This window comes from Panthera leo, chromosome D1 (genome assembly GCF_018350215.1).
Source record: "Panthera leo isolate Ple1 chromosome D1, P.leo_Ple1_pat1.1, whole genome shotgun sequence".
NCBI classification, from domain to species: domain Eukaryota; kingdom Metazoa; phylum Chordata; class Mammalia; order Carnivora; family Felidae; genus Panthera; species Panthera leo.
Genome location: NC_056688.1, coordinates 7,420,727 through 7,447,954, shown reverse-complemented (window position 1 = coordinate 7,447,954; position 27,228 = coordinate 7,420,727). Strand labels below are relative to the sequence as shown.

Here is a 27,228-nt window from a genome sequence, read left to right as displayed (position 1 = left end):
AGAGATATTTCCGGGGATCTATTTCTTCAAGTTTCAGCACTGTTGTCCTTTTCTTTACGTTTCTGCATAATCACTGCAGACACTGGAGGTTAGTACAAGCACGTGTGACTATCAGAGTAACAGGAGGGAAGCTGAAGGAAGGGGTGAGGCTGCATTTCCAGGATTATGGAACCTCCCTGAACCTCAAGAGACATGTGGTCTATTGATCACTGCTACAACTGCTTGTTTCATCTCTTAGCTTAAAATTTCTAAGTTATAAGAACACACACATCCTGTCAAAGTAAAAAGTCCATTTTGCAGTTCAAATATTTCTCTGCTGAACAAACTTTTGATACTCACAACACTTCCATACTCCAAATCATTAAGTACTGGGTTCCCAGAAAATCTCAAGAGTTTGAAGTTCATGTTTCTTTCCTACTCTTGGCATCGCACATAACATTTTCTAGGCAAGTCGTACATCTGTCTTTTAACAAAGAGTTGCATCAGAATGCTGAGAGGTCCATTCCGACTGGGTTTCACTGCACTCCATCTTTCAAGCAACTTTTCCTAGTAATATTTTCTATGTCGGAAGAGAGAACCACCAACCATCATTTATAAAACTGAAACCACACATTATCATTAAGCTTTCACCTTTTTGGGAAATAAAGACAAATCCATTAATTTTCACTTGAATGCTTTTTTTTGCCAGTTAAAAAAATACGTATTCTGTCTTCTATGTTCCTCCTTGTATGGCATGGTATTTGCCAAATGGAGCACAAAACCAGGCACAAAGAGCCATGGGCATCTCCCTTTCTCACACAGTCAGTGGCCTGCAGACTCTTCACAGAGCTCTGGCCAGGTGACATTACACGTCCTGGTACAGTAGGTCTGAGAAGACTACTTCCTCTCACCACTAAGGCATCGTCTAGATATCTTGCAGGCTGAGTAACTGAAAGATGCTCTAGCCTGAAGCTGAACAAAGGGCCTCAGAAGACAGAGCCACAAGTCACACAATGATTACATGGAAACATACTCAAGAGGGGATAAAATCTACTCTAACACTGACTCATCCATCATTTAAAGCACATGCACAAAGACAATAAGGAAATCTGGTAATTCACACCAGGCATTTCTTCTTAGACATTACAGAAGATAGGGCCATCACCCCTTTTTACACCGTCTCTCTAAATTAGATCTTCTGGTTCTATTTCCAAAGGGCACCTGAAAAGCCACGAGAATCTCCATCCTGCCGCTTTCATTTGAAAAGAAGCAGGGCACAAAAAGGTTGACCCAAGCTAACTCCTCAGGCTCCGACGGTCAGCCTGAATCTGCCACCGCTGCCAGCCCTTGCTGTCTCACGGGAACGCTAGAGGCCTGGCTACAAACAGCCGCTTGCCCCTCTGCTAGAATCACTCCTACAGGAGGCCTGCCGCCTCGGAGCACGCAGTCGAGGTCGTGAAAGGGAGGCGGTTCTACCACCCAGAGCGGGAGTGAAGCATACCCTCTGTCTACTGAGCACTTCTGGCTGAGCAGCAGAGCCATGGTGGCCACAGAGCCTCTTCTGTTTGTTTCCAGGATAAGCCTTACTGGTCAGACAGAAATGAGGTGTCTTCCTTTCTTGTCACATGCCAGGAAACAGATGATGAACATTTACAGGGGTAGAAAGTGGAAGGGTGGGCTGAGCTGGAGGAGTGCATTTTAGAGAACTGCCCCAATAGAAAAACCGAACTGACAGTGTTTCCAGCTTTAGGCTTAGTTCCCTGCTGGCACAGTACCAAATCCAAACGCATACACCAACTCCCAAAAAAATAAGAGGCACAAGAGGCAGGCCCACAGGTGAGAGCAACTTCTTATGACTTAAACCACTACAACAGGTGAAGCACACATCGTCAACAACAACAACAACCACAAAACATTTTAGTAATATACACGAATATGTGTGAATCCACACAGAGGAAATACAGTAACCAAGCTTTCTTTTGGCTCCAGATTACATCTTTCATTTCATAATTTTACATGCAGAAAAGAGAGCTTCTCAGTGAAATAAAGTAAGTTTAGTTTTATGATGAACATGCAATATTCATAAATATCAAATGCATTTGTTAGATTTAAAGTTTTCTTCTTAAATTTAAATTTTTCCCACGACAGCCCCTAAGATGTAATTTCTATGCCGTGACAGTTCACGTCTGCATTTTAAAAGCATATGCAGAATCCACCACCTGATTTCGCAGTCAGGCCACACACACAATGGCTCTCGTTTTCGGGCACGTCTGAAGACAGAGTGATATTTAATACTGAATATAAACAGTCTTTTCATCTTACTCTGCAGAGTAATTGCTTCCCACTTCAGACCTATAAAATGAGTTATCATCTCTGACTTGCTCTCTAAGTGCTATGGCCAGCATGGAAAAAATGACAAAGAATATTATGGGCTTACTCAAGGGAGTCAGATCTTTGCTAACTGCCAAGAGGAAATCATGGCTAGTCAGGCATAGCACAGTGAGATATGGCATGAGAAATGACATATCTTACTGGGTCCTGGTTCTAGCAAATCATTTGTGCTCAATGACCTCAGAATGTAGAAGCTGAACCATTCTCAGTGTCCAACACACCAGATAAAAACTATAGCTGCACATGGATGGTGTTCACAACGGTACGTACATAAGCGATACTGTGCTGTCTGTTTATAGGATATACTAAAGGTACCCGATACGGAGTGCTCTCCCCTAGCTTCTAGGAGTTGAAGTGAAGCAATCAGTGCTCTCAGAGTCATCTACTATGAAGCTGGGTCCACACAGCTGTCTGCCTGGTCAAAAGACGACAGAGTGTAAAATCCTGCCAAGCTTGGTCCACAAAGCCAACCTTCTCCCGTATTTAATAGGCACAAAATAGAATGGGAGAAGGTGGCGGGAGCAATAGGGCAAAGGCCAGCAAACAAATTATCTTATGCATTTTTCATCCTGCATCACAGAGGAAAGAAATAATTGGAGAAAGTAAATGACAAGGACACGTGGACTTATATCCAATTTGAATGTCATGATATACAGATAAATATAAAAATGCATATGGACAAGCAGAATATTTAAATCCCATTCAATGTTACCAACATTTTTCTCATAAAAAATATCAATCCTTACCTTTGCTTGTCTCTTACTGGCTTCTCTTCTGGCTTCCCTTTCCTTCAGTCTTTTCTCCTACAAGAAGAAGGGGGAATTAGCAGCATATAAACTTTGATTACATGTAAATCAGACTACACATTCTTGACCTTTTTTTTTAAAGCCAACTGATACCTGGCATTCATTTTTCAATAAATACTTACTGAATGCCCTCGATGGGACTGGCATAAGTTATCATAATCATTAAGATGTGGAGACAGACCACAGTTCTACCACCTGCTAGCTGTGCAATCTGGGGCAACTTATTTGCATTTTGTAACTCTCATTTTCTCACTGAAACATGAAGATAACAGGAACACACATTTCCTAAAACTGGTGTTAAGAATTATATAAAATACTATACATAAGTGCTTAGCACAATGCCCAACGTATAACTGGTACACAATCAATGTCAGCTATTAGAATAAATAGGAAAAAAATGCATTCATGGTATTTCCCTTTTCCTCTATCTAAAGCAAAATCTATAAGGATATGAAATCTGTTCTTAGAAAAGTGGCTACATTTTCTCAAACAGATAACAACAGAAATTCATTCCTACAAAGCTTGTTATTTTATTATATTGTTTTATAATTGCTCCATTAGTTTTCCAATGATCGTAAGTAGGCACAAAACACAACACTGACATTTTTTAAAGTAAGGAAAAAATTAGTATGCACAATAAATTAGTATGCACAATATTAAAATTCAAAACAAAACAACCCAGCTAAAGTTGAAAATAGTTTTCTTTTAAATAAAAACAACCTCTTTTTCCCTTCAAAAACAAAGTGTTAAAATAATAAAAAGGCTCGTCTTGGGAAGCCTGAGGGGCTCAGTCGGTTAAGTGTCTGACTTTGGATCAGGTCATGATCCCACGGTTCATGAGTTCGAGCCCCATGTCGGCTCTGTGCTGACAGCTCGGAGCCTGGAGTCTGCTTCGGGGTCTGTGTCTCCCTCTCTCTCTGCCCCTCGCGTGCTCACACTCTGTCTCTGTCTACAAAACAGGCTACAAAACAGATGAAAGTAGCAAAATAATATTAAAGAAAAGGATTTACAGCAACTAATCATCAGGCTTAGTTTGAGAGTTGGCTCTAGTTTGTGGATACACGTATCTGTAATATCATCCCTCTTCTCTCTTACACACACTTCAGTTCTATGTCCTACAAAAAGAAGTTTCTGGGTTTTTGAAGGTCACAGTGACTTTCAAGTGCTATGCTGCTCAAACTTATTTTAAAACTAAAGCTACATAAAATATAGGCATGCAAAACATCAAATAATGAGAGTTATGAAACTGAACTTTTATAAAAACATATGCCCATTAACACACCATTATTACACTGTATTTCTTACAAACACTAATACCTCTGAATTAGACAGCAGTATACTAGGCATTTTACATATACTTTTTAAGCTATTTAAAAAAACTTTGCAAGTATTATTCTTTCCATTTTATAGATGAAAAAACTGAACCAAGGTGATTAAGTAACATCTGGGATCACGCAGCCAGCCAATGATGAAGCTTAGACTAAAACCAGGTCTAAGGAGCCAACATCCTCACTCTCTCAACCCCAGGACACTTCCCCCCTTCCCTCCTTCAATTCCAGCACACCTCTCCCCACTCTCGCCTCCATTAGAAAGCATACTTGTTTTGTGGATGCATAGTGTTTTTGTCTTATCAACATGTTTAAGACAAATATTCCATTTCTTTTTTTATTAATAATGGTCTGCTACCGTATGTGTCTTTTCATCCTAATAGCATTTTTCCCCCCCGATAGCATTTTGTGGACATTATCTAATTAATTTTTGCCAGTCTCTGTGCAGAGGGGGAAAAAGAAGATAATTAACCACATTTAACAGTCACACAAATTTTTGTTGTAATTATTCAGTAACTGGCCTTCTCCCAACGCATTAGAGGATCTGAAAATGGCACTTCAAAGTTCCAAACAATAACCTCAATATGTTCACATCGGAAAAACCCTTTCTATTCAAGTAAACATAATTTCCACTCTGGCCCTTTTCGTCTAGTCATTTTAATCTAGCAGAAAAGAACATATTGACAATTTTCCACTGCTAAGGAACTCTAGTATTACTTCATTATCGTCAAGGAAGGACATTATAAATTTCAAATTTTACCTGGCCATCAGAATTCACATGGGCATACAAATGGGCTAATTTTTCCTTGTAACATTTCTACCACAAGTCCCAGATGCATGAGGGACATCCAAAACCTTTAAAATAGGGAGTGACCACGAGCAGGACATGGAGCTTAAGTATAAATAAAAAGAACTTTCAATACTCAGTGAAACAAGGAAAATTAGAAAACTTTTCCTTCTTATCTTAAAAAGCTATTAGCACTCTACCTGAAAAGAGGCAGGAGTAAACATCAGTCTTCAAACAGAGGAAAAAACAGAAAGTAGAATTTATGGTAATCCAAAATTTAGGAAATGGATATAAGAAGAAAGTACATTTTTTCCTTTACTAAAGCAAGAAAAAATTTCTTTTTAAAAATATATACATATGATTTATAGATGTTAAAAATGACAAGACAAAAAGATAAAGGTTGGAGTACAATGACTTTTATTTTAATAAAATAATTAAATTTTATTAGACTGAGCAATTGAGGTTCTCCATCTCTTAATTTTTTGTGGTTCAAATGCTTCAAATCCTTTATTTTCCTATTTCATTTTTGAGGACACATTGGTAGCAAAAGCTATTTTATGCCACACAAAAATAAGGCAACATCTTATCTTTAGTCTTACCATCCTACAAATGATTAAATGTAAGAAGAGCGTGAAATTCAATAATAGAAACCAAATACACAAGGGATAGGAAAACAGAAAAATCACATTTCAAGGTACAAAACACCCTCTTTACAGATGTTATTATACCTCTTCTGGCTTCTCACAAACTATAGATCCCTAGCTTCCAGAAAAGCAAATACCATGAAGTATGAATTTCATCAGCAGACAGGACTACGTTATTTAAATCATTTCATTCTATGGCAATCTTGGAAATTCACAGATTTGGAAATACAACTCAGGAGCTAGTGGAAGCATAAGCTATTTGAATGAGTATCAGGTGACTGTGTCAGTTTGGTAAGGAATCAATTTCCCAGCTGTCAGAGAGAGCAGCAGGAAACATCTATCCTTCTTTCAGTATTACATGAACCTCTTTTTCAGGGAAGAAAATTGGCTCAACAGAAGTGAATAAAAGAATGATTACAAAGATTTCTGGCCCTGAAGACACCCCCTATCCTCCAACAACAAAATCCCAGTTAACCTAAATCCTTCCCAGGGACTCCGAACAAAGCAAGGTTCTCTGATCTGTTCCCTCTTCCGTATATAAATCTGTAACAACTCCAACAAGGATATGAAGACAGGGAGAAAAGTAAGTATATCTGGAAACATCTGCTGAGCTACTATGTGCCAAGCCCCATGGTGGGCTTCTAAGGGTTGGCCAAACAGTCTAGTTCCCCTGGTCTTTTTAGTCTATGACCTGGCCTTGTCAGACACATTGATTACATTAGCACCAAGCTCCGCCCATGTTCCTTAACCACAATCTCCAGCCATTAACCATCAATCTAACCACCACCACCTCACCTCTCCAACATCATATGGTGTTTAAAAAAAAAAAAAATCGCATGATCCCACTTTATTTCAACAATAAAAAATAGAGATGATAAACAGCTCAAACACTTGCCACGCAGTTGATGAGATCTATGCAATTTTGAGTATTTAAATGTCTTATTTTGGATGCTGAATATGAAGGAGGGCCCATGTATCAAGCTGCTGAACTGAGTATCACAAAATGGTATAAGCTCTCTAGAATATAAAGAGAAACCTCTCAGGCAGACATCTCTAAATCAGAAAGGTTCCACAGTAACGGGCTGGCTCCTTTTCTAAATAGATTTTTTTTTTTTAATGTTTATTTATTTTTGAGACAGAGAGAGACAGCATGAATGGGGGAGGGTCAGAGAAAGAGGGAGACACAGAATCTGAAACAGGCTCTAAGCTCTGAGCTGTCAGCACAGAGCCCAACGCGGGGCTCGAACTCACGGACTTGGAGATCATGACCTGAGCCAAAGCCGGACACTTAACCGACTGAGCCACCCAGGCGCCCCAGGGCTCCTTTTTTATAGTACACTTTGTTGTGATGGTAGTAGGAAGGGCTGAAACTGGAAAAGGGATGGGGATATACAAAAAGAGGATCTCCTTTCCTCCCCTGAAAGTAAGCTTTATTCATTAAGTCCAATTTGGAATTAAGCACCAGATGTTTAGTCCCTTATTCTCATGATGACATTGCTGACAACAGTAAAATTTCTTAAGGTCATCTGAGCCAGACCAGTCTTCGACAAGGCCTTAGGCTCTTAGACGCACAATTACTTAAAAATGGACTCTGGTGCTAGTAATTATATAGATACTGAATGAACACTCAAGCAAAGACATTATTAGTACTGGGTCCTAAACTAAGCTACTAACCACCACGCTTACTTTATTCCTTAATGTATTTGACAACAATGGCCTTGCTCTGGAAACATGAACAATTTCCATTATTTGTCATTCCTTCCTCAAAATCCTCCACTCCTATTCTCACCCTTTCATTCACTGTTTCAGAGTTAGCTGTTGTAAGAGAATGCCTGATGGTTTAAGGTAGTTCAAACAGAACGAATAGTTAAAAAAAGAGTCTGTAGAATAACAAAGACCTTGGGGTAAGAGTCCCAGGCCTGCCATTTGTGACTCATGGGACCATGGAAAATTACTTGATCCTTCCTTCTAAGTCTATTTTATCATCTGTAATTTGAAGCTAGCTCACTTTTCTCAGAAGTTAACTGTTAGCACTAATTCAATAACACATGCAAAGCACAGCACTGCAGATGCCTGATTACTGCTCCCCTCCTTCCTGATATCATATACATTTATGTTTTAGATACGTGGACTCAATGGCAACTCAATTCCATGTCAACAAAGACAAAAATGAAACAGACTTCCTGAAAAGTCCCTGGGGCACCTGGGTGGCTCAGTTAAGCGTCCGACTTCAGCTCAGGTCATGATCTCGCAGTTTGTGAGTTCGAGCCCCGCGTCGGGTCCTGTGCTGACAGCTCAGAGCCTGGAGCCTGCTTCGAATTCTGTGTCTCCCTCTCTCTCTGCCCTCCCCCAACTCGCACTCTGTCTCTCTCAAAATATTAATAAACACTGAAAATAAATGAATAAATAAATAAATAAAAATAAATATAAATAGATAAATAACTAAATAAGTAATAAATAAAAGGTCCCATGGGGCGCCTGGGTGGCTCAGTCGGTTGAGTGTCCGACTTCAGCTCAGGTCACGATCTCGCAGTCCGTGAGTTTGAGCCCCGCGTCGGGCTCTGGGCTGATGGCTCAGAGCCTGAGCCTGCTTCCGATTCTGTGTCTCCCTCTCTCTCTGCTCCTCCCCCGTTCATGCTCTGTCTCTCTCTCTATCTCAAAAATTAATAAAACGTTAAAAAAAAAAAATTTAAAGGTCCCTTTAACTCTTTTCTAACCTTCCGTTCACGCTAGTAGTACCATCTTCGCAAGCAGTCCAAGCCCCATCCTGGCACGGCTGTGTTATCTAAACCTATAATCCAAAACCGATAAAGCACTCAAAGCAAATTTCCAGGGAATGAAAGAGAACTTCATGTTGTATTGCTTCTCTCCACTCCCAGCTGTTCTAGCGGATATTATCAGCCTAAATACAAGTTATCTTCCAGAGCTAAGAATGATGACACACACCACAAAGCAGATTTTCACTCCATTCAAGTAAAAGACGTCTTTCACTGACGTGATCCACAGCCCACCTTTGAGGGTTCTGACTGAATGGCAAGAAAACACATTGTTTCCATGCAAATGTACTGGTTTCGCCTTTAGGGTATACTAGTTTACTAATGGCCTATATGAAAAAAAGATTATAGCTCCTGCTATAATCTTACTTCTGATGAGTGGTTTCAAAAGGTTCAACACAGAAAAGAGTAACAGGCCTAGTTAAGTACAGCTTCCTATGAGCCGCCAGGGAAAGGTGAGGATTGGAATGGTCTCAGAAAAAAAAAAAAAAAAAAAAAATGAAGACTCAGCAAAGATAAATAAGGCTGCCGACTCAGTGACCAGAAAAGTTACACAAGGTCCCCTGACGTCCACAGCGCGGGCAGCTCGGAGTTCCAGGAGCAGGAAGCTAAATTTACTCCCAGGGACACAGTACCAGCTCTTTTGTTTGTGTTATAAACTAGTTAAAATTCTTGTTGCTCAGCTTCTAAACCTTTAGGACAAAGAAGATATTTACTTGAGCCACAGTAGAAATTACAGAGCTTTCAGAGTTTGGTAGATGAAAATATGAGTCAAGAATTGGTCTGTCAGCATGAAGAGTGACAATGAACAGCAGAGTCCTGGACCACAGAGACTGGGAGCACGTTCAAAACCAGGGGCAGAGCTGGTAACTGTAAACAGCAGGAGCAAACAACTGCTTCAAAATCATTAAGACAAAACCCACAGATATTAAATGTTACCCTTTTAAACCAGAATATAATCGTGAAACATTGTGAACATGCTGAAAGAACATTCCTAAATTATGAAAACTCCTAAAATTGACAGGTATTTTTAAAAATACAGATTTTGTGGGGCACCTGGGTGGCTCAGTCAATTAAGCGTCCGACTAATGACTTCGGCTCAGGTCGTGATCCCAGGGTCATGGGATCAAGCCCCGTGTCAAGTTCCGCACCAAGTGTGGAGTCTGCCTAAGATTCCCTCTCCCCTTCTCCTTCTGCCCCTTCCCTGCTCACACTCTCTTTCCCTCTCTCTAAAAAAAATAAAAAATAAAATACAGATTTTGTAGAGTTTTCTTTTTACATGTAAGATTCTTTTAGGCACATCCCCTACTCAATTTTTTGTCAAGTTTCTTCATCTCCTTCTATCTTAAGTAAGTAAAGGTTATCCCCAGACCCTAAGTTAGTACTTCAAGAGTTCTTTAGGGACATACGATTCTTCTCAGTATTCTTCCAAAGAAATAACAAAATTATGAGGGACGACTTCAAGGGAAACATAATTACATTTGCCCAAGGTAAAACCTTATGCTAGAAGAACTAAGCATTGTCATTACAGTAAGTAATATACTCAATTAGGAAAAAAAAATATGATTTCAAAACCAATAATGTATTCAGATAAGGCAATTAAGATAAAATAATCTGTGCAGGACTGATAATATGTTTCATTTCTAAAATAATATTTTAGTAACCACTGGAAAATAAGCAAATAAGAAGGAGGCCTTATCATCAAGGTAGAAACCCTTCTTGTCAGCAGGAAAAGATGACCAATTAAAATTCCATTTTCCAAACAAAAAGGGGTACTTTTATTCCCATATCCTCCCTATACACACAGAGCCAGAGGGGCCCCCTGACCATCTGGCAGGAACTCCCATTTCTCCCCTTTACACAACAAGACAGTGCAATCCAAACTGGTGACTGGGAATCTCACCCGGACCAGGCAATGCCAGACTTAGGGCTCAAAGGCAAGGACTCCTCCTTATCACATTCTTCCTGCCAAATAAGCCAAACGTTCAAACTTGCCGTGTCTTCGAGGCAGAAATGCAGTCCACGGCAGCCTGGTGCATGGCTGACCTGAGCACCTGCACTGTCTTAAATATGCCATTATAATAAACTTACTAAGTCTAAAGTGCTCAAACATGATATCTTCTAATTTAATACACAAATACTTACACCTGTGTAAGTAATAATTTCTACTGATGCAAATACCGAGAAAGTAATCGTATCTGATTCAGATAGCATTTACATTCAAGTTGAACAGACAGAACACTATTTTAGTTATTTCCTTGCACTTTTTTCAGGCTACACAACATTTTCAACTTCTGATATGGAAAGGATGCCACGGGTTACCTGTGTGCAGAATACAGCCATTCTGTGCAAAATCACCAGCTGTGGCTTCCTGTTAAAGACCCCTATCTATTTTAGTTAGAAAGGTACTGACTTTGAAACTAGTAGTATGTGAAGTTCTTGTGATTTCTTTCACAGCTGTGTCAGCCCAAACTGCTCTGTTCAACCTTGCCATGAGATAATCACAGCGATAGCTTAAATATCATATGCTACTTTTAACAATGGTGCAAAGAAAATGAATTATTTAAAAGCACAAAAGTAACTGAAGATGGAAATGTGCAGAACAATCTACATATAGTATACTTACCTTTCTTGTAACAAAGGGAGAAAATAAGGATCTGTATTTATTTCTGTTTACTTGCATTTGCATAAAGAAACGGCCAGGATACATTAATAATTAATAAAAATAGCTACCTACAGGGGTAGGTATAAGTGAGAATGACAGGCATCGGCAGAAGCAAGATTTCTCAACATTAGCTTTTGTATGATCTTTATTTTAGAACAATGTGAATATATTATTCATTTTGAAAATGTTAACGTAAAAAAAAAGGTATAAAAAGCTTTTGTGCAGTGATGGAATATCCACAGTTAACTGTGGTTTAATTATAATCTTCCAAGAGACAGAGAAACTCATATATTTTAAGTATTCTCTCCTCACAAAGCCTAGCACACACTGTGTAATAAATGCACAATTAGTCAAACTGAAATTAAGTTTCTAAAGGTTTCAGAAAAAATATTCCACAACCTGGATGCAGTAACTTCTACACATGAGAGGAGGAAGGGAGGGGGAGACAAGAAAGGGCAAGAGTGGGAAAGCTTTCCTTTATGTAAATGCCTCCTGCTGCCTTTACTGCTGGCTAGATTTAAAAATATGGAGCGTCTGGGTGGCTCAGTCAGTTAAGCGTCCAACTTCAGCTCAGGTCATGATCTCCCAGTCCGTGAGTTCAAGCCCCACGTTGGGCCCTGTGCTGACAGCTCAGAGCCTGGAGCCTGCTTCTGATTATGTGTCTCCCTCTCTCTCTGCCCCTCCCCGACTCGTGCTCTGTCTCTCTCACTCTTAAAATGAATAAATGTTAAAAATAAATAAATAAATAAAGTAAGTAAGTCAGTCAGTCAGTCAGTCTAGGGGTGCCTGGGTGGCTTAGTCAGTTAAGCATCCAACTTCGGCTCAAGTCATGATCTCACGGTTCATGGGTTAGAGCCCCGCATCGGGCTCTGTGCGGACAGCTCAGAGCCTGGAGCCTGCTTCGGATTCTGTGTCTCCCTCTCTATATCTGCCCCTCCCCAACTCGGACGCACACACACACACTCTCTCACTCTCTCTCTCTTTCTCTCACTCAAAAATAAACTTAAAAAAATAAAAATAAAGGATAAAGGTCCTTTAGTTCAGTCTCCCCAGATAAGTACTCTAAGTGAAGTGTAAGCTGAAACGTGACACACTGCTGGCATTCTTAACATTATTAAAAATTTTAATAACATAATTAGTGCTAACTTTCAACTTAAAGTACTGTAATAAACAGCAATGCATGAAATGTTTTGTTTGTGTGATAACATTCTGAACTGCAAACAGTATATCTGAGGTTCATCTGTTCCCCACATTTCTGGAATGACTTTTTCACCTGTATTTCCATCCCTGAAGCTATCTTCAATGTCTGCTTCTTTTTATTCATCAAACGCTACTGCAAAGTGGCATCAAAGCTTGAAGGAATGAGAACCACTGTTCTAGAAAAGTTTACTGAGCCACTGAATCGTTATAAGGTCAAACAGGAATCAAAAAACACAAAAATCCTTCTCAGGATGTAGTAATGTCCACATCCAAAGGCTTACAAGTTCTTGACCCAGAATTTCATATTATGGCAGACAGCCTTAGCCATGATACTATGTTCCCCTGAAGTCATTCCTGTCTCAAGGGCATGCTAGAGAAACATCCTTAAAGATGTTAAATCTGTCTTATTTCATTAACTAACTCATTGATTTAGAGAAATACCCACTTTTATGGGAATTAAGTAGTCTGAGAAGACAGTAATGTCACTAAGTGACTGGAATGGAGTAGTCCACTTCAGGGATAACAGAAAACTGCCAAGTGTAAGGCTAACAGTGCACATGCTATAGCACTCTCTCTTTAACAAGGTTAATTACTTTCTTTCTTTTTCTTTCTTTGTTCCTCTATCTCTCTTTCTTTTCTTTTTTTTTAATACACTAAGTAAATCTTCCATGCATTATCAACTAACTGCTATGGGAAGAAATTCAATGATAAAGTTTAAGCTGAAACATTAATGTCACTTAAACAGGTCAATGGTGAACAGCCTGTGGTACATCCACACCGGGTACTGATACACACAACAACCTGGGTGAATCTACATAGAATTCTGCTCAGTGTAAAATGCAAATCTCAAAAGGCTACATACATATTACGATGCTTTAGTTACATAACATTCCTGAAATGGCAAAAATTCTAGAAATGGAGCACATAGGATGAGAGAGTAACAGAGTGTATTACTTCTTACAACAACATGTGAAATTATAATAATCTCAAAATCAAAGCTTTAACTAAAAAGAAATCACTAACATTATTTGGGTTACCTCAACCAAAAGCAGATGTGGGCAATGTTCTCAGACACCAGTGACTCCACAAAGATTCCACCAGCAAAATCAAAAAAGGAGACCAGATAAAATGACAAAATATCCACAGAAAAAGAAGCGTTAGAGAAAGCAAAGAAGACAGTAACATGGTTACTGATGAACAACTAATAAATATCTAGATATATTTAGGGACATAGTAAATGTCACTCAGTATTAATCCAAGATGGAAAACTTACCCGATGCTTTGCCCTGATCTTCTTCCTATACTCTTCTTTGTCAAATTTGTCCTCTTCCTGAAGCCTTTCCTTTGCTTTATCTAAGTTGATGCCCCCAGTGCTGTCCTCCTCCTCTTCGGCATCCTTGGAGACAGACTTCTGCATCTGAGGCCACTGCTGAACCGACTGCAGGCAGGGAAAAGGTTTAGTATGGTGCACGAAACAGGGAACATCAACAGAAAACCATTTCCCTTTGCAGAATGATTTTGAAATGGTGTATTTTCCCACTTTCTGCCTTACAACCTATATTTCTTCTTTATTTTTTTTCTAAATGTTTGTTTGAGAGAGACAGAGCATGAGTGTGGGAGGGGTGGAGAGAGAGAAAGAGAGACACAGAATCCAAAGCAGGCTCCAGGCTCTGAGCTGTCACTGCAGAGTGTGGCACGGGGCTGGAACTCACGAACTCAGAGATCATGACCTGGGCCGAAGTCTGACGCTCAAGTGACTGAGCGACCCAGGCGCCCCACAACCTATATTTCTTAAGCTTTCTAACAAACTTTAGAATTGAAGTGGGCAGGGGCACCTGGGTGGCTCGGTCGGTTAAGCGTCCGACTTCGGCTCAGGTCATGATCTCACGGTCCGTGAGTTCGAGCCCCGCTTCGGGCTCTGTGCTGACAGCTCGGAACCTGGAGCCTGTTTCATATTCTGTGTCTCCCTCTCTCTGCCCCTCCCCTGCTCATGCTCTGTCTCTCTCTGTCTCAAAAATAAATAAACGTTAAAAAAAAAAAAAAAAAAGAATTGAAGTGGGCAAACCCGCAAAAAAGACTGTCCCGGTCAGGATAAAGTAACGCTGCCATGATCCAGTGACGGAAGGATTAAAGGAAAATGTCATGAAATACTTTGGAGGAAAACGTAGTTGCTTCAACATCATCTCAAACAGTGTTCTCAGTGTGCTGTGCTCCACCAGCTCTGTTCCAAATCATCTCTGCCAGCGACTGCCAACACCCCCATCACTTCTCTCACCATCCTCTGTGGTTTTACTTCCCTGTTCTTCTGACTAGAATTTACCTCCTTGAGGGCAGTCATCTATCTTGTTCATGTACTCTCAGAGCCCGGTACAGTATCTGGCACATTATCAGATACTCAGAATTGATCGATAAATCACCTAGCAGCCAGTACTACACATAAAGACTAAAATAACTAAGCATAGAAAAAAATTAGTTTAGATTTCAGGAGCTGGCTCAAATCTATGGAATTTACACACACAGTTTATGGTTAGGAACACGGTAACACAGAAATCAGGGCAGTGATCTGGAGTCAGGGGACCTGGCTTAATGTCCCAGCTTTTCTGCTAGCCCGACTGCAGAATCCTGAATAAATTCCTTCATTTCTGGGCATCTGGGTCCTTTTCTGAAAAATAAGAAAAGGTCTGGTGGACTCAGTAATCTTCCAGGTCTAACATTGTAAAATTCAAGGCAATTCAGACAAAACCTATTCTCTTATTTGAACGAGTAATTGGTTGCCAGAGGATTTCAGTAGCTGCCACCGTTTTGAAAGGCTGCTCATGAACGTGCAAAGAGAAGCTGTAGGCCTGCGCGTCACAGGTATCGCTGCCTCCTCTCACTCCTGTCACCACCCACTGCGGCCATTCTTCCAGATGGGATCCCCGCAGCAGGGACCAGGGATCACGAATGTCACTGCCTGTGCAGCCACGATGGGAGGCCACGGACAATGAGGAAGGAGTGAGAGGGAACAGGCATGGCATCCATGCTCAGACTCCTCAGCCCTGCCTCGTGACCATGTGAAAGAAGCTTCTGTGTCTGTGGGCTGAATGCAAAGTTCTTTCAGAATTTTAGAGCAGAAGTTTCAACGTGGCTCAAAGCCATATGGAGCTCCTATCAGCAATAAGTTTACACTGAAACATTTTACAGTTCAGGATTTGTATCCTTCTTGGAGCAAAGTAATCTGTGTAGTTAAACTTACGAGCACAGTGAGGATCCTCATTACACGAACAGCACTAATCTTACTTTACAGTAAGCATCTGACGTAATACAACTATATTCTGGTTAAGCTCGCTTCAGATGCTGACCTCTTTTTAGTAATTTCATGAAGATCCATTACTTATCAATTCTATAGGCTTTGTCTACAATTTCCAACAACTTTAAATTGCGCTTTTTTCATGTGATTCATACACCACTTTACTCCATGTTGTCAGTGTAAATCTGGGCTTCTGGTGCCAAGCTCCCTTCCCCCGAAGTAACATCCACACCTGTTAACTCCACAGTTAAAACATACTCTGAGTGCCTGGGTGGCTCAGGTCCAACTCTTGATTTCAGCTCAGGTCATGATCTCATGGTTTGTGAGTTCAAGCCCCACACTGAGCTCTGTGCTGACAGTACGGAGCCTACTTGGGATTCTCTCTCTCTCTCTCTCTCTCTCTCTCTCTCAATCTCTCTCTCTCTGCACCCCCCCACCCTGCCCCACCTCTCAAAATAAATAAATAAACTTCAAAAAAAAAATACTCCAGTGTATGCAGCCTGTTTACACAGCATCTGTATTAATGACAATGAAATACATGATGTGCTACATGACGGTATTTTAAAAGCTGTTATTTTATTGGGATTTTAGAAAATAGTTCATCCATTTAAAAAACTTCTGGGTTAACTGTATGCTGGGCTCTGTTCTCAGAGCTGGGAATGGAGTAGGGAGCAAAGTCAACAGACACCCTCCCTTGGGTAGCTGCCCTCATTCCACTGGAGCAGAAGAAAACGACAATAACCACGTAAATAGAGGATGTCAAGCCACAAGAGTGCTGTGAGGAAAACAGAAGAAGACAAGGCAAGGAAAGGAGAGGACAGGGGGCATGGGGCGCTGAGCACTCTACCAGAAAGCACAGGAAACCTGGGGGGTGACACAAGTTAGACCCTGCTGTGGCTGCCCCCCGACATTACTCCTTACGTCAGTCACGGACTTTCCACATCTCTTTCCTCTTCAAAAACAAGGTTATATGACAGAGGGACTTTTCACCAGCAAGCTTTCCGACTCTGCAAGTATGTATTTACACTAAGACCGAGGTAATGGTGACAAGAGAGTTGGGCACCTGCATCTGATATGATGTGAAAGCAGAAAATGCCCTCAAAGCCAGACCAGTAAGAAACACGCCAATACAGCATCTAGACTGAGGAACCGCAAAGCAGAGACTTTTGAGGGCCCAGAAAAGAAGCTGTGGCAAGTGGTTTTGTTACGATTCTTGCATTTGTTCCCAAAGGACGTGTTGATGGACACCTTGACAGGAAAGTCTAATCTGTAAAAATGGAATTTAAAAAGTTCAAAACCAACTCTGTGTCATTAGCACCAACAAGTGTCCCAGTTTACTGTCAGTAAGGCCTTCCTGCTTACAGATGGCAGCTGACGAAATGCCCGAGACAACAGAGGAACCGCCTTAGCACGCTTTAAAGAAACATTTTCTGGGGCACCTGGCTGGCTCAGTCAGTTAAGTGTTAAGTGGGTTGAGACTTCAGCTCAGGTCATGATCTTGCGGTTTGTGAGTTCAAGGCCCGCGTCGGGCTCTGGGCTGACAGCTCGGAGCCTGGAGCCTGCTTGGGATTCTGTGTCTCCTTCTCACTCTCTGCCCCTCCCCCACTCATGCTTGCTCGCACGTGTGCTCTCTCACAAATAAATAAACGTTAAAAAAAAGAAAAAGGAACATTTTCTTTCTCTCATTAATGAATGTTAAGTCAGTAGGAGAGTCAAACTCTTTACACTAAGCGGAAGGTATCTCAGAGATGAAGCCTTTAAGAATCTTACCTCCCCTTCCTCAGTAAATGTTATCTTCTTATTCACTTTAAAATTTCTCTTCATTACTTTTTTTGCTTCTGCGACCTTGGTCACTTTCTTCTTGACACTGGATTTAGAAGGTTCTTTCTTCTATGTGAAAATATACAAACAAAAGAGATTAAATGGCTGCTTTACGTTAGGAATTTCACTCTGGCAATACGCTTTATAAAACTCAATATATTTCCTGCTCACTGGCTAATAAGCACCAAAAGTACTGTCCAGAAATAAAGTTATTAGACTTTTTAATGAATGATACCCCCAATACTATAGGGGCTTAAGTGTAAACAAGATAAATGTTAGCCATAAGCAACCTTTAAAATTTCTTCCATTACTGAAACCATGCTACCCTGATAATGCTGAAGCAGCAGAAACTCATGATAATGTGACAAATGGGCATCCAAGGTAAATAAAGCTCTCTTCCAGCTAAAACACAGAACACATTTTTTAAATAGCTCTAATTCCAAGTGCAAACTTAAATTTTCAGAGTAGGAGAATGTTTACCTGGAAAGCAAAATTACTGCAATACATTGTTTGCAATTCCACATTCTTCCTCCCATTACACTAATTTACTATATGAACACGGGGAAAAGCCTTTGATAACAAAGCTGTGCCCAAAGGTGAGATGGAATCAGAATAATTCAGCAGGATACCCTGATCAGAACCCACCTAACATCCTCAAACCACCACAGCAAGGTAGTGAACATACGAAGCCACTGCTTACTTATGCTAAGTGAATGCTGAGGAGCCATGTGAAATGGGGAGCTGTGGAGGTCATACCACAGCCTGCACAGATGAGAGAGGGACAGTAAGAAACTCACCACTAAGAGGGATTTGCACCATGTTTCTTACATTAGATCCAGGAATACCACCGGCGGTGGTTGGTAAACTAATCTAAGGCAGGCTTCATCAGGTGAGTAAGTAGACAGAATGAGAAGTTTCTGGTGCAAGAGTGAAGACAACAAATTTGAATTCAAGCTCTACTACCACTTATGAGCTATGTAGGAGCAAGTTACTTAACTTCTGTGCTTTAGCTATAAACTGACCCTCAATAGTACCTCTGTCTCATAGGGTTGGCTGGGAGAATTTAATAATAAATGTAAAATATACAAAATCAAAGTATTAAATAAACCTCAAATACCACTAGTGACCTCTTCAAGCTACCTAAAGAGATCATGCCAACTGCATCTGTATGAACTGCATCAATCCCAGACTTGGAGCTTCCTAACTGATTGGTTTTTTTTTAGCACTGTGTTATAGGTAACCACCCAATAAAAACTAAGAAAGGAGGGACTGATCTAGGAAACAAGAGTTATCACAAGCTTTGAGAAGATGTACATTATTTATAAGTGCTATATTATGGTAATCAATAAACAGAAAGAACACTTCACTTTAAACAGTTTATATTATTGATAATGAATACAAAAATGCTTAAAAATAAAGTACCATGACATCAAAAATAACAAATTTACTACAACAGAGGTTTGTAGCAAGTTATTAATACATTACGTTTTTAGATAACAATAATGCTTATTATGAAAATTAGCTAATGTATCTGCAATATGATAATTTACGTACAAGAAAGTTGCAACATGATAATTTAAGTACAATGGCTCTGTTATGTGGGTGTTACTAACACTGCTTTTTATAGTTCTGGTTCCTAAAACTATACCATCTAATTACACTTATTTCTCAGACCACGTATCAAGTCAAAGTTAAAAACATACTAAGATTTGGGGGGCACCTGGGTGGCTCAGTGGGTTAAATGTCCGTCCAATTTGAGCTCAGGTCATGATCTCACGGTTCGTGGGTTCGAGCCTCCGCATCGGGCTCTGGGCTAATAACTCAGAGCCTGGAGCCGGCTTTGGATTCTGTGCCCCCCCCTCTCTCTCTGCTCCTTCCCTGCATGTGTGCGCGAGCGCTCTCTCTCTCTCTCTCTCTCAAATAAACATTAAAAAAAAAATACTAAGATTTTAAATCTATAAAACGCTTACGAAAAGATTCATCTTCTCTAAAGTAATTTTTGTTACATCAGAGAGATATCAATAATGTTACAATCCCATTATACCTGCACCTCACAAGATTTCTATGAAAATAAATTCAATTTGTTTCAAATTTCTTCTTCCCATGGGATATTCCATCTACTCCTCCCAACCCCCACCGGACCCAACTGCATGCATGCTGCCACCAGGTTGCACAAGGCCCTAAACTGCTCTGTCCATCCCTCACAACCTTCTCCCCACCACTGTGCTCTGAGATACACTACTATTATTCTCCTTAGGAAATAATACAGTCCTTATTTTCTCACTTCTGAGGGTAATTAACTAAGCTGTGTAGCATTAAAACTTCTACATTAAAAGAGACCAGGGTGTTAGGAAGCTGAATGCCAACCGAGGTTAAGTTGCCACCTGTAGGTCACCTTGTGAACACAGGGCATTAATAAGACCCCCACTTCCTTCTTCCCAGCCAGTACTCCTACCCCCACCTTTCTCCACAATTATCAAAGAACACCACCAACACAATCGCCAGGGTTGGTGACGGAGTTATTCCTACTTGATCTTCTTGCTTTTTAGGGTTAGATCAACTCTTGAGGATCATGGGTTGGCTAATGTTCTGTCATCAGAGAGAACGCTGATCAAATAGCGCAAACTCAGAGGATCATTACAACGTAAAAATAACAATTATACAGGAGTAAGTTATCACCACTTAAAAAAAAAACGCTGAGGAGCAATCAGAGCCAACATTCTGGGGGTAATACTCTAGATCTTGATAGGAATTTGAGTTACACAGGTGTATATAATTGTCAAACCTCAAATGTTACACTTAAGATTGGTGTATTTTACTGCACATAAATTTCTACCTCAAAAAACAGTCCTGTAATGAACTTAAATGAATGCCAAGCAGGCTGAAGTATATACAGTACAAAGGGTAATACTGTTGGCAACTTACTCTGAAGTGCATTAAATTTAAAAGTGTGATAAATAGTTGGAGAATTACATGATAAAGGCCATATGGTAAGAGTTTCATTATAGAATGAGTAGTGAATATTTTGGTGTACAAAGTGCACTTTCTTCAGCTTTTCTTTATGTTTGAAATTTTTTTAGAACAAAATACAAAAAAGGCCTGGTCCCAGGAATGAGAGAAAAAGTCATAAAGCAAAAATACCAAAAACTGCCAAAATAGAAGAAACATCAGTTAAAAAACCAACCTCGGGGAGCCTAGGTGGCTCAGTCAGTTAAGCATCTGACTTTGGCTCAGGTCATGATCTCATGGTTCATGAGTTCGAGCCTCGCATCTGGCTCTGTGCTGAGAGCCTGGAGCCTGGAACCTGCTTTGCATTCTGGGTCTCCCTCTCTCTCTGCCCCTCCCCAGTTCATGCTCTGTGTGTGTCTCTCTGTCAAAAATAAATAAATATTTAAAAAGAAAAAGAAAAAAGAAAACCAGCCCTGCATGGTGGAACCTTGGGATGATTCAGGTCTATATCAAGAGCTTTAGGGAGACCCATGAAACCACTGAAATTATGTAACAACACTGGGGGATCTTTGCATCAAAAAAAATCAAATTTGTTCATTTTAGGGAAGCCACTGTAAAGAACCGAAATTGCAAAATGGGTGAAAAGACACATGTTTATTTTATTTCATTGACAGGTTGGGGATTCACTCCAATACTTGAGAATTATTCTTCAGTCATTCAAATACGCCCTAGAGTATCGTCCACACACAAGACACCACAGTGCACGCTGGAGACTGAGCAATGAAAGAGACGGGGACTCCCAACCCTCCCTGGCCTAACTCTATGGGGAAAAAAATATTTTCCACTGTTTAATGTCTTTAACTATTTAATCACAAATGTATTAAGTGTTCAGAAAAAATAAAAAGGATGAATGAATCTATGCAACAGGGTACCTGCCCTAGCTAGTCTAGGATAAGGAGAGGAGTCCAGGAAAATTTCCGTGTGAGACAAATGTCTCAAATGAGTGGCAAACACCCAAACAATGTGTGGCATTAACAAATATCTTCTGGGTGTCCACTGATGGTGTGTTTCACATGTGGCTTAGCTTAACTAAGGACAATGTCCTTCTTTAAAACATTACCTTTATGGGGCACCTGGGTGGCTCAGTCGGTTAAGCATCCGACTTCAGCTCAGGTCCTGATCTCACAGTCTGTGAGTTCGAGCCCCGCGTCAGGCTCTGTGCTGACAGCTCAGAGCCTGGAGCCTGCTTCAGGTTCTGTGTCTCCCTCTCTCTCTGACCCTCCCCTGCTCATGCTCTGTCTCCCTCTGTCTCAAAAATAAATAAAAACATTAAAAAAAGTTTTTTTTTAAACATTACCTTTAGCAGCTAATACATACTCATCTTTTTGTAAAGGATACTCATGTCTTATGAATTCATGTCTTAATCATGTTAAAAAGTCTCCATTCATGTCTTCTGCAGCCACAGTGTTTACCTCCCAAGAAGCAAATGGCATTAATACCTTTCTCTATATCCTTTCCAGAGACATTCTACCCACAATCAAGCATACATGAAGAACACCAAAGTACTAAATGAGCTATCCACATGGGCATTCACTTACCCAGGATAAATCTCTAAAAGTTAAAGCACTCAAAGAGTATGTACACTTAAAGTTCAACTCAATATTTCCAAATAACCTTCCTGAGAAGTCAAACAAAATTTAACAGTCCCACCAAAAATTTGAGAGTAACTGATTCTCCACATCTATTTTCAGAAAGTAGATATTAGGCTTTATGTTTTGCCAATTAGGTGAAAAAATAGTATCTCATGAAATTTTTAATTTGCATTTATCTTGTTTTAAGCATAGTAGAACATCTTTCCAAAGACATTTTTTTTCCTGTGCACTGTGTATCATCTTCAACAGTATTATCAACTATCAACAGTTAATGAATTCCTAGCATTTTACTTATTAATTTGTGAGATCTTTTCATTTGTTAAAAATGTGTCAATATTTTCTCCCACTGCATCATTTACCTTTGGACTTCTACCACAAGGGTAATATTTTGTTGTCTGGACTTTGTTTTGTTTTTTTGCTAAACATGTATTTTTAATTTTTATGTAATCAATGTTTAAAATAAGAAAATTTTCTGGATTTTTTTTGTACCATACTTACCAATATGTTTTACACTATATGACTTTTCAAAAAACAGTTTAACTTCTTAAAATTCAGATTTTATTTTCTGTAAAAGTTTCAACACTGAATCTTGGATAAGGGGGGGAAGTGCTGCTTGTTAACACTTTAAGTTTCTATTAAGTCATTCAAAATATCAAGTATACTTATTGTTAGGCAAAAGTTGTATTTTTACTACAAGACTTTGTATTATTGGTAAAAGAATGAAATTTGTAAATTTTAAACCAAAGAGTTTAACAAAAGATTTCCTGACAAGATGTAAAACATCAAAACACAATTTTCATTTCCATTTGCACTTCCTTCATGACATGTATGCTAGACATCAGAATAAAATTCAAAAAGGAAAATATCATAAAATACAAAATTGATAAAGCATCAAGTAATTTTCAAGGTCTTGTGACAGCTGTAGGAGGCTGCCACAAATAACTTGGAAGATAAAAGGTTCCGAGAAGGACCGTATTAGTTTTAACACTAGCTACAACAAGATTCAAATATAATCAGTGAAAACAAAAACTAATATAAGCATTACTACTATACATCCTAGAGGTAAATTAAAAGTAACAGTGCAGGGTGCCTGGGTGGCTGAGTCGGTTAAGTGTCCGACTTCAGCTCAGGTCACGTTCTCATGGTTCCTGAGTTCGAGCCCTGCGTCGGGTTCTGGGCTGATGACTCAGAGCCTGGAGCCTGCTTCAGATTCTGTGTCTCCCTCTCTCTCTGCCCCTTTCCCACTCACGCTCTGTCTCTCTCTGTCTCAAAAATAAATAAACATTAAAAAATTAAAAAACAAAGTATCATTGCAAAAAAAAAGAAAAACAAAAACCATACAGAGATGAAAGTCAGAATTAAAAGAAGATACTCTAAAGAAATCAGATGTTTATGCTTCCTTAAAGTAGCTCCCATATGCATCATGGAATAATTAATGATTTATAATAACAATTTTACCTAAAAGTGAAGGAAACCTACAAAATAAAGAACTCTCAACCCTGGTCAAAACCTTACAGATTACTTATTATAACCTGAGACCTCACATTAAAAGTATGGGCATTTCGGGGCGCCTGGGTGGCGCAGTCGGTTAAGCGTCCGACTTCAGCCAGGTCACGATCTCGCGGTCCGTGAGTTCGAGCCCCGCGTCAGGCTCTGGGCTGATGGCTCGGAGCCTGGAGCCTGTTTCCGATTCTGTGTCTCCCTCTCTCTCTGCCCCTCCCCCGTTCATGCTCTGTCTCTCTCTGTCCTAAAAATAAATAAAAAACGTTGAAAAAAAAAAAAATTTAAAAAAAAGTATGGGCATTTCATAGCATTTATAAGTACTGTTGCCTCAGAGTCCAAAAATAATCATACCTTAGAACTGAAGATTTAAAAAGCAAAACAAAACCAATATAAAAAAAAAAAAAAAACCACACCTGCTATGTAAGCATAATTCCTTCATCATCCTAAATTTACTGAGCTACAAGAATTCACACAGTCTAATTTTACACTATAAATTAAGGATGTACTATGTGGCATTTGATTTGAAACCCATCTACAAAATATTTTCTTAAGAAATAAACTTCCCTTGGGAATGCAAGCTGGTGCAGCCACTCTGGAAAACACAGTATGGAGGCTCCTCAAAAAATTAAAAATAGAACTACCCTACGACCCAGCAATTGCACTACTAGCTATTTATCCAAGGGATACAGGTGTGCTGTTTCAAAGGAACATATGCACCCCAATGTATATAGCAGCACTATCCACAATAGCCAAAGTAGGAAAGAGCCCAAATGTCCACCAATGGGTGAATGGATAAAGAAGATGTGGTGTGTGTGTGTGTGTGTGTGTATACACATACATACATACATACATACATACATACATACATACATACATACAATGGAGTATAACTTGGCAATCAAAAAGAATGAAATCTTGCCATTCACAACTACGTGGATGGAAGTGGAGTGTATTATGCTAAGTGAAATTAGCCAGTCAGAGAAAGACAAATATCATATGACTTCATTCATATGAGGACTTTAAGAGACAAAACAGATGAAAGTAAAAAAAGGAAACAAAAAAAGTATAAAAACAGAGAGGGGGGACAAAACATAAAGGGACTCTTAAATATGGAGAACAAACAGAGGGTTACTGGAGGGGTTGTAGGAGGGGGGATAGGCTAAATGGGTAAGGGGCATTAAGGAATCTACTCCTGAAATCACTTTTGCACTGTATGCTAATTTGGATGTAAATTTAAAAAAATAAAATTAAAAAAAATTTAAGTTACAAAAAAGTTATTTTTACCTACATAAAAATAAATAAATAAATAAATAAATAAACTTCCTTGATGATTAGTGATGTTGCACATGCTTTCATGCACCTATTGGTCATTTATGTGTATGTCTTCTTTGGAAAAAAGTCTATTCTAGTCCTTTGTCCATTTTTTAATTAGATTACTTTGTTTTTGCTTTTGGGTTGTATCAGTTCCTTATATATATATATATATATATATATCTCAGAAACCCCTTATCTGAAACATGATTTATAAATATTTCTCCCATTCCCTAGGCTGCCTTTTTGTTTCCTTTGCTATACAGAAGTTTTTCAGTTTGATACAGACCCCTTGTTTATTTCAGCTCTTGTTGCCTGTGCCTATGGCATCTTGTCCAAAAGATCACTGTCAAGACTAATGCCAAGGAGATTTTTTCCCCTATGTTCTCTTCTGGGAGTTTTAATCTTCAGGGAAATGAAATCAAAACCACAATGAGATAGCATTTCACACTTATTAGATAGCTATCATCAAAAAGACAAGAGGTAACAGGTGTTGGCATGGGTGTAGAGGAAAGAGACCTGTCGTACACAGTGGGAATGTAAACTGGTTAAGCCACAGTGGAAAACAGAATGGAAGTTCCTCAAAAAAATTAAAAATTTAAACTATCATATGATGCAACAATACCACTCACTCCTGGGTATATATCCGAAGGAAACAAAATCAGTTCTAGGAGAGGTATGTGCACCCCCATGTCTGTTGCATCATGACTCACAACAGCCAAGACATAAAAACAATCCTAAGTGTCTGTCAAAGGATAAATGGATTAATAGAAAACGTGGTACACATATACAATGGAGTATTATTCAACCACGAAAAAGAAGGAAATCCTGCCATGGGTGACAATATGGATGAACCTGGAAGGCATTATGTTAAATGAAATAAGTCAGAGACAGATACTATATGGTATCACTTATATGTAGAGTATTTATAGAGAAGAAAAAGGGGAAATGGGGGCTGATGTCACAGAAACACAGAACAGTTGTTGCCAGGGGATGGGAAGAGGGAGAAATTGAGATGCATAACTTTCAGTTATAAGATGAGTAAACTGAAGATCTAATGTATAGCATGGTGACTATAGTTAAAACACTGTATTGTATACGTGAAATTTGCGGAGAACAGATCTTAAGCATCCTCATCACACACACACAAAGTTAACTGTGAGGTGATGGGTGCGTTAATTATCTTGATCTTGATAATCATTTCACACGGCACATGAAAACACAATCACGTTGTATACACATACAATTTTATTGATCGACTATTCCTCAATAACGCTAGGGGAAAAAATAAAAACACCACCACCAGTAAGTAGAATAGGTATGTTTGTGAAATCTTCGCACAACCTATAGTCTTAAAATTAAGAGCCACCTAAAAGGTGTAGAAGAGGTCTGGAGATTGGTTGCATGACTGCGGGAATGTGCTGCACTCTATACTTAAAGTGGTACATTTTCTATGTATTTTACTACAATTAAAAATAAAGAGCCATCTAGACTGTAACTAGACTTCAGTTTAAAATGCTGTTATGGAAGCAGTTTCTCTTTTCAGGGCTCCTCCACAAATGTAAACTTAAGTCAAGCAGCAGTCCCAGAATTCCACAGCAGCTGGAGGGCGGGGCCCAAGGCAGGCAATGCAAGGAACGGGAAGGACACAAGAGACCCTTAAGTGCCGGTCAACTAAAATGCTATGAAACAGAGTGCTTATAAATTATAAATTATGAAAATAATCTTATAAAATGGTCTAACCAATCCACAGGATTTTTCTTCAAATGTCCACATTTACCAATGTCATTGTTTAAAGTTTAATGGAAGGCAAGCTACAATAAACCTTGGTAATATGCATAAATTGAGTCATACTGCTAAAATCGGGGACAGAGGAGTTGGAGAGAATGACGAGAGCCAGTGCCGCCTCTACCCAAGTCCCAGTTACATTAGTCTGCGGCTGACTGTATTGCAGCGGCCTGTTATCAAACTTGGCCTGCGCCCTTGCCCCCATTATGGTAAAGCCACAGTCACCACTTGGGTTCCTGATTTGTTTTTCCTGATGGACTGTAATCTTCACCAGGGTAAGATCGTTTGTATTACCATTTGTATCCCCAGAGCATCACAGAGAGGCTGGCACACAGGAAGCA

The 27,228-nt window shown here is 39.6% G+C and overlaps 1 protein-coding gene across 1 annotated transcript in view; it reads right to left on the bottom strand.

Annotated features, from left to right (window-relative positions):
- DDX10 (DEAD-box helicase 10) overlaps positions 1 to 27,228 on the bottom strand; it is a 272,994-nt gene that overhangs the window by 102,637 nt on the left and 143,129 nt on the right. Inside the window, exons 14-16 of the mRNA XM_042907262.1 lie at positions 17,634 to 17,753; positions 13,848 to 14,012; positions 3,117 to 3,173 (exon numbers count right to left, since the gene is read on the bottom strand). Coding sequence (XP_042763196.1) covers positions 3,117 to 3,173; positions 13,848 to 14,012; positions 17,634 to 17,753 — 342 coding nt within the window. The remainder of the gene's footprint in view (positions 1 to 3,116; positions 3,174 to 13,847; positions 14,013 to 17,633; positions 17,754 to 27,228) is intronic.